General features: G+C 37.0%; 1 protein-coding gene across 1 annotated transcript in view; it reads left to right on the top strand.

Annotated features, from left to right (window-relative positions):
- Positions 1 to 15,558, top strand: part of LOC127454648 (thrombospondin type-1 domain-containing protein 7A) — a 151,570-nt gene that overhangs the window by 125,610 nt on the left and 10,402 nt on the right. The window contains exons 18-25 of the mRNA XM_051721998.1: positions 2,301 to 2,442; positions 2,822 to 2,937; positions 3,596 to 3,713; positions 7,994 to 8,139; positions 9,321 to 9,495; positions 11,675 to 11,848; positions 13,214 to 13,294; positions 14,898 to 14,980. Coding sequence (XP_051577958.1) covers positions 2,301 to 2,442; positions 2,822 to 2,937; positions 3,596 to 3,713; positions 7,994 to 8,139; positions 9,321 to 9,495; positions 11,675 to 11,848; positions 13,214 to 13,294; positions 14,898 to 14,980 — 1,035 coding nt within the window. The remainder of the gene's footprint in view (positions 1 to 2,300; positions 2,443 to 2,821; positions 2,938 to 3,595; positions 3,714 to 7,993; positions 8,140 to 9,320; positions 9,496 to 11,674; positions 11,849 to 13,213; positions 13,295 to 14,897; positions 14,981 to 15,558) is intronic.

The raw sequence follows: 15,558 nt of genomic DNA, 5'->3' as shown, positions 1-15,558 counted from the left end.
GCTCCCAAAATCACATAAAGGCAGCATAAAAGTAATCCATAAAACTCAACTGGTTTAATCCATGTCTTCTGAAGCAATCCAGTCGGTTTTGGTGAGAACAGACCAAATTATAACTCCTTTATCAGTCTAAATCTTGACATCAGCAATCTCATTGGCGATCATGATTTCAAGCTCGATTACACTGTGTAATCGAGCTTGAAATCATGATCATGCCTAGAGGCTGCAATGGCAAGATGTACAGTGAAAAAGGAGTTATATTTTGGTCTGTTCTCACCCAAAACTGATTAGATCGCTTCAGAAGACATTGATTAAATCACTGGAGTCTGATGTATTACTTTTATGCTGCCTTTATGTGCTTTTTGGATCTTCAGTAGTTTGGTCAACATTCACCTGCATTAGAGCTGCGATATTCTCCTAAAAATCTTTGTTTGTGTTCAGCAGAAGAAAGAACATCATAAACATCTGGGATAGAATGAGGATGAGCAAATGATAAGAGAATTTACATTTATGGATGAACTATCCCTTGTTGCATTAAACATCTTTAATCTACAGTATTTGGCTGTTTAGCTGAAATTATTGGAAAACAATCACCCTTTTAAGCCATTTCAGAGCAAATACGTAAATAGAGATGTATATTGAATCATATCGTAAAATGACATTTTTTTTAGCTATATTTCCCAGCCCTGCTTCTTAAAGTCTAATTTACTTATAAATATTTTTTTTAATTATTTATTTATTATCACATAGTTGTTTGGCTCCTTTTTAAATCATAATGATAACTGAAATCACCCAAATGATCCTGATCAAAAGTTTACATACCCTTGAATGTTTGGCCTTGTTACAGACACACAAGGTGACACACACAGGTTTAAATGGCAATTAAAAGTTAATTTCCCACACCTGTGGCTTTTTAAATTGCAATTAGTGTCTGTGTATAAATAGTCAATGAGTTTGTTAGCTCTCACATGGATGCACTGAGCAGGCTAGATACTGAGCCATGGAGAGCAGAAAAGAACTGTCAAGAGACCTGCGTAACAAGGTAATGGAACTTTATAAAGATGGAAAAGGATATAAAAAGATATCCAAAGCCTTGAAAATGCCAGTCAGTACTGTTCAATCACTTATTAAGAAGTGGAAAATTCGGGGATCTCTTGATACCAAGCCAAGGTCAGGTAGACCAAGAAAAATTTCAGCCACAACTGCCAGAAGAATTGTTCGGGATACAAAGAAAAACCCACAGGTAACCTTAGGAGAAATACAGGCTGCTATGGAAAAAGATGGTGTGATTGTTTCAAGGAGCACAATATGATGATACTTAAACAAAAATGAGCTGCATTATGGCAAGATGAACGCAGCATGTTATCAGAAAATACTGGCAGACAATTTGCATTCTTCTGCACGAAAGCTGCGCATTGGACGCTCTTGGACTTTCCAGCATGACAATGACCCTAAGCACAAGGCCAAGTTGACCCTCCAGTGGTTACAGCAGAAAAAGGTGAAGGTTCTGGAGTGGCCATCACAGTCTCCTGACCTTAATATCATCGAGCAAATCTGGGGAGATCTCAAATGTGCGGTTCATGCAAGATGACCAAAGACTTTGCATGACCTGGAGGCATTTTGCCAAGACGAATGGGCAGCTATACCACCTGCAAGAATTTGGGGCCTCATAGACAACTATTACAAAAGACTGCACGCTGTCATTGATGCTAAAGGGGGCAATACACAGTATTAAGAACTAAGGGTATGCAGACTTTTGAACAGGGGTCATTTCATTTTATTTTTGTTGCCATGTTTTGTTTTATGATTGTGCCATTCTGTTGTAACCTACAGATGAATATGAATCCCATAAGAAATAAAAGCAATGTGTTTTGCCTGCTCACTCATGTTTTCTTTAAAAATGGTACATATATTACCAATTCTCCAAGGGTATGCAAACTTTTGAGCACAACTGTAAAGTTGATATTTAAATGAAACATAACTGAGAACTTATTACTGAGGTATGCAGTCTCTCTGTCTCTCTCTCTCTACAAATCTCCTCATTTGGGTTATGCCAATGGGGACTTAATTTTATCTTGGGCTTTTATGACCTCAGTGAAAGCTAGTAGACACTGAAGTCTAAATAATGGCATAAAAATGTCAGCAGGTCATTAAGATTCACTTGTTCGACAAACAGCTTGAGGAGAAATATGAACATGTTTTCTGTTGTCTATGTTGCTTGCGAATTTGTAAATGTTTTTTGGAGTTATCTGCCTACTGACATGAGTTAACAGTACTCTGTGTGTTTTCTGTGTCTTTTAAAGCCTTGCTCTGGAAGAGGTGACCGGGAGAGGACAGCGTTTGCCCTGCGTCTACCTAAAGAGGGAGAAGACTGTCCGGTTAGCATGCAGACCGAGCCTTGCCTTCTGAACCGGAACTGTTTTCACTACAGTTACAACATCACAGGCATGTCACACACAGCAAATGTTTGTCTGGCTGCCTTTAGTTTTTCTAGCTAGTCCTTGTCTGGGCATTAAAACTCAAAAGCTCTTTTTGATTTGCCTTTTTCTTGCCTCAGTTCCATTACAATATTTTAGACTGTGCATGTGCATAATTTAAGAGTGACCATCATTACTGGAAATGCTGTTTCTTTCTGGCCAGAATTCATTCACGATAACCTCCTAAGATCGTTAAAACAAAACCCTGCAGTGTTGTTCATTTAAGAAGCTAAAACTCTGTCTTCAAACTATCCGCTCTGGAAAAAGACATGAGCAACCTCTGACCTAAACTTGTAGTTTAATGAGAACCTACTGGATAATATCTGTGTATGTGTGTGTTTTCTTAGACTGGAGCACATGCCAATTAAGTGCCAATGCTGTGTGTGGAATTGGTGTCAAGACGAGGATGTTAGACTGCGTTAGAAGTGATGGCAAGTCTGTTGACCTGAAGTTCTGCAAAGAGGTTTGTACATTTATGCCTAGAACTAGATTTGCATTTCCTAAAGGAAAAACCAATGTTTGAAAAGCAGCAAAATAAGTATCTTTTGCTCTTTTAGAATATGATGTTATGATGAGCCAATGGGTGGAAACGGGAGGTTATTTTGTGCCGTTTTAAGTTGTGTATTAATGTGAGTCAGAAATGGCAAAAGATCAGACAAAGTCCGACAGCTCTGGTCACTTTAATTGGACCCTGTGTGTGAAAAATCAGTTCCATGGTACTGTATATTAACCCTGTAATCCAGTTTTCAAGCAGTTCCACTTTGCATCCGAGTAACAAACATCTCAAGTGCAGAACGCCTGCCCTTTGGGAATGAAAAATGGCAAAAAATGTCATTACTCCGTTTCTCCTAGACAGTAATAAGGTTAAATGGAGAGCAATTGGAGACTTTTGCTGAAGGCCCCAGTGATCTCAAATCTTTCACTTTTTAGGAGAAACAAGGTGATACTTAAATGAAAAAGAACAGCTACCTGTCTGTTGCACAGTGTTATCAAATAAAAATTATTTCAGATGATCTAATCGAATAGATATAAGCCCTTGTGTCAGGGCTGGAATGAGAAGTGAGTATTTCTCATGAATGCTGAAGAAAACGGGTTAAAGAGTATCTTGTTTTCCCTCACAGCTTGGCTTAGAGAAAAAGTGGCTGATGAATGCTTCCTGTACGGTGGAGTGTCCAATCAACTGTCAGCTCTCTGATTGGTCGGCATGGTCTGATTGCTCCCAGACCTGTGGCCTCGAAGGTAATGCCAAATATTGGACAAAAATATGATTGATTCCTCACTGTTCTATAGAAAAGTTTAGCTCAACATTTTTTAGACAGAATGTCCAATTTGCTCTTTTCCATGCAACAAAAGTAGATAGTAATTTATACTGCCAAGTTACAAAAAGGACAAAAATACCATAAAACAATCATGAAAATAGTCCATACAACTCGTACACTATATTCTGCTGTAGCGTACAAATCTCAGTGGTATCTACTACAGTATTTGCACCTCTAATTAAATAGTGGCATCACTGCAGTGTGTTTATTGTGTTTATTTAGAGTCCTACAGACACCATCCACCAAACCTTATACCTATCCCAATATTCTTCCAGAGAAGTTCTTCTTCGTTATTCGTTCAGGGGTAAAAAGAAGTTCTAAACAGCTGAGCAATGGTATACTTTTTGTGGGCATTCAGACACACCGCTGCGGAAGGTATTTACAGGAGCATTTAAATATGAGGATGCTACATGTAAACTTAAACTATTGTGACATTAAAATATGTTATCAATGACTTAATGCCACATTCTTGGAGTAGATAATGCACTAATGTGCCATACACAGCCATAATATGCAATGATTACACTCTGTTATTGTAATTTATGGTGGCTACTGATACTATGGTAAATATTATAAAAGAGTAATAATGCGCAGAATACAGACAAAAGAATGGTGATAGAGGCATATCTTACTTTGGGCAGATATGTGAATGGCTTTCGCTGCAGATGGCACATGACTGAATGGGCACTTGAGAGTATTTGAGTAGATTTAATTCCTTTTGTAGACTAATAAAAAAGAAAATCGCATAACATGGCCTTGCACACCGGTGTGTTCATGTTGAATGCTGATTGAAAAACGTAAACCAAGTAGTAGGTGGAGCTTCAGGTCACACCTACCGATGACATGGACCAATGGCAGCAAGAAGGGTTAGAAGTTTTCCTAAAAGTTCGCCCAGGCGAGCTGTAAGGAACCACCAAAACAAATGCATAAAACACCTTCTTTTTGGCCAGATTTTGCTCTAAATGATGTCATATGCATTCATTCTTCGATTTTGTATGAAGTATATCTGGGCCTTAACCTTCCCTTACAAAAATGAACCATGATATTTTGTAGTAAAATCATAGTAACCACAAAATTAAACATGGTTACTACATTAACACCTCTTTACTGTAGTAACGCCATTAATTGCATTAAAAACATGCAGTTTGGGCCGCAGCTTGTCTTTAATTTCTGTGTTTCCACCAGACTATTGGAGTGCAAACAGCCACGCTGTGTGGCAGGTTATATTTACATCTAGTGCAAATAGTCACTCTGATTAAAGAATGTCACCATTAGGTGTGTTGATCTAGGTTACCTAGGTTGATCTAGATAGTTTGATCTGTCAAATGGTTCTTGTTTGTCACATGACCAATTGTGATTTGGCAAGTAGTGTATTCACAACTGCAAATGAGCTCTGTTGGGGGGAAGAGTTTCAGCAAATCGCGACTTTATTTCGGTCTGTTCTTGACACAAAGCTATTGTATGACTTAAGAAGACTTGGAATATAGCTCTCAAGTCATATAGACTATTTGATGGTGCTTTTTTGTCAATTTTTGGAGATTGGCAGTATAAATCACCATCCACTTTTATTGTATGTAAAAGAGCAGCTCAGACATTCTACCTAACATCATCTTTGTGTTTCACGGAAGTTTAAACATTATGTGATTGAGTAAATGATGACAGAACTTTCATTTTTGGGTGAAGTAGTCTTTAAATGTGTTAATTTACATCAGGCTCGTGCAATATTCGGTTCAAGGTGTCACCATTGCTCTAAATAATGTATGTGCAGAGAGTGAAAATATATATGTGGAAAGATAAACAGTAGCAGAGGAGACCTCTGAATTATGAGATGAAATATGGTACTGACTGAAATAGTACTGCTCAATGAATACTGATGGAACAGCCATAGACAGACACGGACAGTCTGTCTGCCAAGCACTCCCAAGATAAGGTAGAAGAGAGGAAAATGGAGTGAGTGAGTGAGTGAGTGAGTGAGTGAGAGAGAGGTGGTGTATTGTGTGCCATTTTGTGTTAAATACATGTGGGATGAGCTACTGTAGCAGGTTATCTAACACAGTCATGACTTGAGCTAGAAACTGCAAGATGATGTATGTATGGGTGAATCTCACACGGAGCCTTTATACAGATTTAAAAAATCAATTCCAATTGTTGTTGTTTTTTAAATACAAAATATTTTCTTTTAGGAGTAGGGTTAGGAGTAAGGCTATGCCATTTTAATTTAAAACCATTCAGAGATCTGGCACATTGTCATATAAATAAAAGGCAAAAAATAAATAAAGTAAACGTGTGTGTAGTTGGAGAGAGCTGTAATAATATCACAGTGCACAGGAGAGGAAAATGCTATAAATGAAATGTCAGCAGACTCAAGTCTGACTTACAGATAACTGATTTAATTACAGATAATAATAGTTAATCACACTTTTATTCTCCTTTAAAATACCGCTCATGCTGTCTAAACGTCCAGGTACACTTTGTTTTTGCACGTTCCGGATTGCGCCCAGCCGACCGCGTTGCCTTTCTGAGGATACTTTTCTGACCGCGAACAAATAGGAACGTGTTCGATGCATGCACACTGCAACTGCTTTGTGACGATGGCCATTTTCCAAATGGCATTTTTGCATCCTTGAAGGCCACTCGTAGGGTCATTCCAAATGAAAGTAAGAAAAAAAAAAAGAATTCTGAGAAGGGCCCTTACACAAGATTGTTAGGGAAGGGTACATTCATACAGTAATGCCATGCTCCCGCCAAAATCTAGGTGGAAAAATTAATGCTGATGATGCGATTTGCATTACACATACTGTGCATGGAGCGATCCGCAACACACACACCCAAAGTATACTTTGGAATTTAAGCCCAAAGTGTACTTTGCCTGTCCGTGTTCCGCAACAGTCCACGCATAGTCTACGTGACGAAATTTTTGTCATCAGGAGTGTCTGCGGACGTCCGTGCACTGTGTCCACATGCAGCCAGATTTTTCTGTCCGAGCGGACTGTGCATGGACAAATGCGCATGCGCAAGGTTGAATGTTGAGATAGAAGAGTCCACTAGGTGGCAATACGCACAGTTGGGCTGTACTGTCAAGCAGTATTCAAAGAACATATCCTTCTACATCGTTTTGTTGTTGTTGTTCTTGCTTCCTCTAATGGTGGATCCTCCGTTTTTCTTCTTCTTTATCCTTCAGAGCAGATATCCTGTAAATGACACGACTCAGTGCTGCCCTCTAATGTCTGGTAGCATATAACAAAGCAATTGTACTGTGCATGTGTCAAACGCATCCTTTCATGCTCATCCGCCAGAGGTATACTTTCAAAGCTGTGCGCACACAACTGTGCGTGAGATGGAACGGGAAAAAAAATAAGACTGTCCCACAGTTGTGGCATCATTTCTACCACACCAAACAATTTTGCCCCATAGAAGGTTTAAGTTAGTGTACTTGTTAACCAAGTCAACAAATGTGTCCGTGAAGAGAATGCTTGAAATGAAATATTAGACTAGTGATGCTTGAAGAAAACAAAGAAAATTAAAGGTAAATTTCACTTGTGAGCAGAATATTTTTATTGGGCATCATTTATAATCAAGCTGTAATTTTGCCAAATTATGCAAGAAGTGTGAATAATATTTGATTGTTAGCTATGAAATTAGCCTTATCGATTTTATTTCAATAATGTTAAAAATGTCAAATGTTATTACCGTTATTTCCACCACAGAATTCTATTAAACACAATGCAGAATTCAAGATGTGGTGGGACAGTGTAATTTACTTTCTAAAATTCTGTAGTGCTAAAAGTGCCCGAAGATGGAGAAACACCTAACTTTTTTCAGCTCAAATATATTTAGAAATTGCTCTTTGTGACACCTTTTATGTATGAGGATGACCCCAAAATGAGGTTTTGTCAGATAAGGCTAACTTTTGGGGGACAACTTTGTCATACACACACACACACACACACACACACACTAATTATAGGAGAAGATATAGTTTGAATATACATTTTTTGTTACATAAAGCAGCATGTCTTCATTTACAGCAGATTTACTGCTAGATAATCACATTGAGTTATTGATTTAAATAATAGCATCAGCCATAAATAAGGTTATTATTAGTCTCATTTATGGTGATTTCTCTTAATTTGCCTTGTTCTTACTGGAACATATGTCTCAAATGTATTTTTCCATGCATTATGTGTCTTTATTCTCTAGGGAAGATGTGGCGGAGACGGACAGTGGTACAGGCGTCTCAGGGAGACGGGAGGCCGTGTCCATCCCAGATGGAGCAGTGGAAGCCATGCCCCGTGCGACCCTGTTACAAATGGCAGTACGGTCCCTGGTCAGAGTGCCGCGTGGAGGTCTATCTTCCTCTCATTCTCTTATTTGCTGTGGTGGATAAAGGAAGAGTTAATCTACAAATGAAAATGTATCATTTACTCATGTCATTCCAAACCTTTATGGCTTTCTGTCTAACATGGAACTCAAAAGAAGATATTTTGCAAAATGTCTAGGCTGCTCTTTTGCATACAATAGAAGTTCACCAAAAAAAAAAAAATATATGCCAATATTTACGCACATTATGTCATTTTAAACCGCTATGACTTTCTTTCTTTTTTTTCTGTAGAACATAACTTTTTATTTTGATTTTTATTGGCAAAATGCCAAAAAAGCTTAATGAAAATATTGTAAAAGTAGTCTATACAACTCATGCACTACATTCCAAGTCTTCTGAAGCCATACTGGCCAGAGTATTCTTCAGAATTTCACCTTTTGTGTTCCATGGAAGAAGTCATATGGGTTTTGAACAACATGAGAGTGAGTAAATGATGACACAATTTTAATCTCCCAACAGGTAAAATGCACCATAAAAGTATTCCATACGACTTTATTCCAAGTCTTCTGAAGCCACACAATAGCTTTATGTGAGAAACATGGAATTTAAGTTGTTATTTGATAAACAAAAAAACTATTTCCCTCTGCTGTAGCTCTCAAATTTGATTTATGCTTGCACATAGTCAAACTTGCCATGTCTCAGTTGGTTGTGAGACACGCAAGCACCAATGCCTGTTAGTTTTGTAGCTTTCAAACTAATGCTTTCACATTAGTTAATGCATTATGAACTAACATGAACAAACACTTAACAATCTCATATGTAAAAATTGTTTATACACCTAATGTATGAACTCATGTTTAATGTAGAGAACCTTATTGTAAAGTGTGTTACCAAGATCATATTTTATTCCATTTGCTCTCTTGTTTTTTTGTTCTGCTGAGCTCCAAGGTGGCTCATTAGATTCAAACGTTTTAATGTTTATTGAATTGCATTGAACAGTTGAGCAATACTTAAAGCTAAACACATCAATCACTCAGCATGCACACTGAACACTTTGGTTTTTCAATCTCTCCTTTATTCTCATCTTCTATTCTCTTATTCTCTCTGATCTCATACTGTCTCAATCCTTCTTTTGATCTTTGGAGTTAGGAAGTGTTTGTGACTGCTCGGCGCCACACATCTGAAACCTCTGTGTGTGTGTTGTAGGAGGTGGTGTGCGGGGTGGGCCTGCGTTTCCGCACCCTGTCCTGCTTCGTATCGGATGGCTCCAGCGACGGGCGAAGCAGCATTGTAGATGAGGAGCTCTGCGCTGGACTTGAACAGGCCGTCGATGGGGATAAAAACATTGTTCTGGAGGAGACTTGCACCTTACCCTGCCCTGGTAATGTGTTAAATAATCTGATTACCTTTTTTAAGTAACGGTTGTAGTCATTGCATGCAAACGATGACAGAAAAATACTTTTTCATTAAACTGACTTCTTCGACTATTTGTCTCGCCGTTTATTTAATGTTCTGAGCAGGATCACCATGTTTTTAAGAGTCGTGTCAAGTTAAAACAACTTCAGACTTGCCTCGAGACACCTGCATTGTGTTTGTCACGCTGATGCTTAAAGGAAGAGTTCACCCTAAAATAAAAATTCTCTCATCATTTACTCACCTTCATGTCATCCCAGATGTGTAAGACTTTCTCTCTTCTTCTGAACACAAACGAAGATTTTAGAAGAATATTTCAGCTCTGTAGGTCCTCACAATGCAAGTGAATTTGTACCAAATTATTGAAGCTCCAAAAGCATATAAAGGCAGCATAAAAGTAATGCATAAGACTCCAGTGGTTAAATCCAAGTCTTAAGAAGCAATATGAAAAGTGGAGGTGAGAAACAGATCAATATTTAAGTCCTTCGTTACCATCAATCTTAACTTTCACTTTTACATTCTTCTTCTTTTGTTTTTGGAAATGTGCATTCTTCATGCATATCGCCACCTACTGGGCAGAGAGGAGAATTAAGTAAAAAAGTAAATTAGGACTTAAACATTTTGGAGCTTCATAATTTGGTACCCATTCGCTTGCATTGTGAGGAGCTACAGAGCTAAAATATTCTTCTAAAAATCTTTGTGTTCAGCAGAAGAAAGAAAGACTTTCACATCTGGGATGGCATAGTCGTGTCAATTTAAAAAAAACATTTTTTTACAAATGTGTTTTGAGACACCTGTTCCATTTGTTCCATTTGCTTTTTTTAACGCAAGAACACATTCAGTCTGAATGGCCCGTAACACATTACTTTCCATAAAAAGTAACATTTGTGCCGAGTCCTGATGTTTTTTAGCATTTTGTGCAGGACCACCAAGTTTTTTAAGACGAATGTCAAGTTACAAGAACTTCATCTTGTAAAAAAGCGTCTCAATTCTGTCCGGACGACCCCTAACACATTACTTTCTATAAAAATTAACCGTTCCACAGCGGGTCACTGTCTTTTCAGCATTTTGCACAGGACCACGTTTTAGGACACGTCTTGTTAAAAGAACTTAAATTTAAAAAAAAAAAGGAGTCTCAGTTCGCTAGTTCGCTAGTTTGAATCCCAGGGCGTGTTGAGTGACTCCAGCCAGGTCTCCTAAGCAACCAAATTGGCCTGGCTGCTAGGGAGGGTAGAGTCACATGGGTTAACCTCCTCGTGGTTGCTATAATGTGGTTTGTTCTCGGTGGGGCGCATGGTGAATTGAGTGTGGTTGCCACGGTGGATGGCGTGAAGCCTCCACACGCGCTATGTCTCCGTGGCAACGCGCTCAACAAGCCACGTGATTAGATGCGCGGGTTGACTGTCTCAGACGCGGAGGCAACTGGGATTCGTCCTCTGCCACCCGGACTGAGGTGAATCACTACGCCACCACGAGGACTTAGAGCGCATTGGGAATTGGGCATTCCAAATTGGGAGAAAAAGGGGAAAAATCCCACCCCCAAAAAAAAGAGTCTTGAGACACCTGCGTTCTGTTAAATTCATTGTGCTGTGTCTACCTTTTTTAAACGCAAGAACACGTTCGGTCTGAACAGCCCCTAACATGTTATTTTCCATAAAAAGTAACAATGTAGTGTAATCACTGCTTGTTTTATTGATCACATCTCTTCCGTTTCTAAGTGATGAATGTGACTGAAAGGCGAGATTTCAGCAACTGCACACCATTTGTTATCAAGTTTTGATATCTATCAGCGTGGCCACAAAATGTATTCAGTAATCAATGCTTATTACTTTTAGATCGTCAAAAGCTCTGATCACTGTTCATACACATTTTGCACTATTTTTTGTTTTTTCTGTACAACCGTTCACTGAGACTGCGATGCCATGATTTAAAAAAAATAAATAAATATTGTAAATAAATTTGTCCCTAAACACACAATAACAAAATGAACTGTGGTTGGTCATTTTGGATGTCAGTCAGGTGGTCACTTCCTGTTTAAGTGAGCAGTGCTTGGCCAGAATAAGCTGCAGTGTGAAACCAGCTATAACACTGGTAAGTTGGTAAGTGGGCAGCTATCCAATGAACGGCTCTCCTGTTCCACCGCTCAGGTGACTGTTATCTGATGGAGTGGTCCGACTGGAGCTCATGTCAGAGTGTGTGTGTGAAGGGCCAGCGTTTGGACTTCAGTCCTGTGCAGGTCCGCTCGCGTGCCGTCTTTGCCCAGGAACCAGAGAACATCGCTCAGTGCCCCGATCAGGAGTGGCAGTCCCGGCCCTGTACCAGTGAGAAACACTCTCCTAATCTCTAATTTGCATATAGACATAACAACCAATTCTTTGATGTTAAGTATGGAGGATTTTCAGAATAAATACCTTTTACATCATCTGATTTAGCATATTGATTTTTAACAGTTTTGGGGAGTAACTAACTAAAAGTAGTGACGATACTAATTACACTATTTTTCAGTATAAGTAGTTTTTTCCAGTAATGAGCTACTTTTACCATTAAATAGCGATGTTGTGTGACAAAACGTTAAATTGCTAAATTTGTCAAAGAGTATAATAAATACAGTTTTTACAGTCTCGCATTGAAAGGTCTGAATGATTTTAGTGAATCACTTCATTTGGACGATTCACCTTAATGAACTAGTTAAAATAAGATTCACTGATTTATTTATGTACATGTCCAACATTTGATGTCCTTTTTTTTTTAACCTAAATTCAATAAAGTCAATGCTGTTGTTAATCACTGTTTTTGAGTTATAAATATAAATTAGAGTGTTTTCTAGGTTTATTAGTTAGATTTAGTGTAAATTTATCAGCTCATTTTATCAAGTTTAATGCTGTCATCCAAATTGGGATCCTCATTGTTTTTGTGTCAGATAAGTACTGCTCAGATTGTAAAATTAAGTTAAATCCAATGCTATTAATTAAATATTGCCCCATTAAATAGCTTAAATGTGGTAAGATACTTTTTCCCAGTAACCTGTAGTGTGTAGCTAACCACTGTTCTTCCTAGAAGGGTAACAATTAAAAGGGTAGCTTGACTGTAGTTTAACTTCTCAAAATTTTTAGTAGCTTGCAGCTTGGCAACCTGCAGTTTCCAAGTGCCTTTTTACCAACACTGGCAGTTACATGTAGTAATAATAATAATAATAATACATTTTATTTGTAATGTGCTTTTATACATAAATATACTGTATATGCATATATGCACTCGCTTATAAATAAAAGCACAGAAAAATAAGCACAACGCTGAGTAGAATGAAATAAATGTAAAAAACTCATAGCATAATTTAAAATATATATCTTTTTTAAAATGTACACACCAAAGTAGAACAAAGTACATAATTTAAAAATAACAGAATAAATATAGTAAAACAGCAATTACAAGCATTAGAAAAATAAATATATAGTTACCTGGTTGAGTAAGCCGTCAATTCTAATAAGTATGAGTGATTTTATAAGGATAAGTTTTTAATAATTTAAGCAGTTCAATGTGGGAGCATTTTTAATGATAAGACCATAACTTAGGGGTAGGAAAGAATCAAAAAAGGACTTGTGAATAATAGTTTGACCAAAGATTAACCACTGTCCAATAGCATATGGCTGCAGTATATTTATTTACTCTGTTAATTTTCCTTTTAGATGGAGAGTGTTATGAGTACAGGTGGATGGGCGATTCTGTGCTGATCTGGTGTGAACGTTCTGATGGAATAAACGTCACAGGTGCTGTATCGCACTACCTGACATCTCCATAAGTTATATGAATGAACAGCCTAGTTTACATGAAGCACTTGTACTCACAGATATCAGTTCAGTATAGAACTTCCGAGTCCCTTTGGAAAGACAGAGGTTAGGTTCGGAATAGCATACTAACATACCACTCTTACTATTCCTTTACTATATAATAGGTATACTATGGAAGCCCTGAACTGCAAGGTGAATAATAAATTGTCACTAGGTGATTTTTTTATTTTTATTTTTTTGTGCCGTAGGGCTTTCCTGAGTCCATGTCATTAAAAAAAAAAAAAAAAAAAAATCTAAATTATTATTTTCTGGCAGCCAGGTTTTTTTTTTTTTTTTTTTTTTTTTTTAGGACATGAAAAAAAAATTTCTTTGTAAAAAAAAAAAAAACAAAAAAAAAAAACATAAATATTTAGAATTTTATTTTTTCTCTGATTTTTATTTATTTATTTTCTGTTTAAGAGGCAACACATTAGGATTTCTTTTCTTGCTTGCTAAGAATTAGCATGTGGTACCAACCTCGGCCACCAGGTCATCAGTGAGCATGCAATTGTATGCTGACAAGGTGACAGAATGTGGGGAAGGTAATCAAACAATCAGAAATAACTCCTGTTGTCACACTTTACAACATACGCAATATGAAATTTATGTAACCTGAGGTATATTCATTTAACTGTGAAATGTCATGTATTAGCAGACTCTCTAACATTATGTATATATTTCTTTCTTGCTTCATATTTGCTACACATTCTTGTTATTGTATTATACTATAACTATACATTTATAAATCAACAGATTAAGTACCACAGACATTCTGTCACCTTGTCAGCATAAGATTTCATGCTTACTAATAGTGGCACCTGGTGGCCAAGGTTGGTACCACATGCTAATTGTTTTTATTATTATTATTATTATTATTATTATTATTATTATTATTATTTGTAGGACATAGGCTCTGGAAGGTGACATATTTTTTTTTATTTTTTTTTTTTATTTTTTTTTTACCTTGCAAATCAGGGCTTCTGTAGTATACAATACCTTGAGAACTTACAGTACTACATTTGCTAAAATATGCAGTATTTTAAAATATGCAGCACACTGCATGAAATACTGAATCTAACAATGAAATTTGCTGGACTTGACCTTTAATTAAATTTTATAATGAATGAATCCAAAGTAATATCACCAATAAATTTTAGCAACTCTATTTGGACTTAAAATTTAAGACATATTTTCACAAAACGAATTTTGTTTTAAATTATTATTATTATTTTTTATTTTTTTATCAAAGATGATAGTTAGGCAAGGTACACATGCAAGGTAGTGAGGTCATGTGACAACAATGTAGCATACTATGGTTTAAAATGTTTAGTGTTGCATACTTTTTCTAATACCATTGTTTAAAAAAAAAAAAAAAATAGTATAAAGTATAAAGTGCACACTATTCACTAAGTTGTACATTTGTATTCCATTCCAAATATAGCAATAGTATAACTAAATTTTCAGTGTTAATTATACTAATGCAAATAGCTTGGAATTATTGTCAAAACCTTGAAAATGATCTCGACCATGCTTTTTTTAACAGGTGGATGCCCTTCAGCCCTGCCACCAGGGTCAGACCCCTCATGTGATCCACCTTGTGACAAGCCAGAGTCGTTCTGCTCAGAGGTAAGACACAAGAGGATTGTGGGATTACTGTAATTCTGGGAGCACAGTGTATCTGTATCTCTCGCTTTAACTGCAATTATCATAATGAAGCTTGTAACAGGAAGTCAGCCCCCACAAGTTCATAGGATGTACTTTTGATTTAATTTATGGGTGACGTAGATCTATATTCAGGGCAGAGCGGAATCTCCACAGACATATAGGAGGATACACTTTCACATTATTTAGATTAGTGGTTGAACAATATATTTCAGGTTTAAACAACAGGTTTATCCTTAAATTATTACATATGTTTCACCCACTCCTGAATTGTAGCTTTATTGATTCTGGGTCTAAAATATACACTCGCCAAGCACCAAATAAGTCAAAATTGGCTTTAGCGAGAAAACAAAACAGAGTGATTGTGTTTACGAGATGAGTGCTCATGAACACTTTCCAGTGGAGCCCTGGCTTTCCAATTGAGTGCATGTAAATTAAAGGATCATGGTGGAAACTAATTGATATTGAACATAATTATGTTTTAACTGTGAATGTTGTACTATTTAGGTTGTAGCATTTTGTGTATTGTTTTTTTTTTTTCC

The sequence above is a fragment of the Myxocyprinus asiaticus genome, chromosome 16, assembly GCF_019703515.2.
Source record: "Myxocyprinus asiaticus isolate MX2 ecotype Aquarium Trade chromosome 16, UBuf_Myxa_2, whole genome shotgun sequence".
Taxonomy (NCBI): Eukaryota; Metazoa; Chordata; class Actinopteri; order Cypriniformes; family Catostomidae; genus Myxocyprinus; species Myxocyprinus asiaticus.
This window is presented reverse-complemented; position numbering and strand designations above follow the sequence as displayed.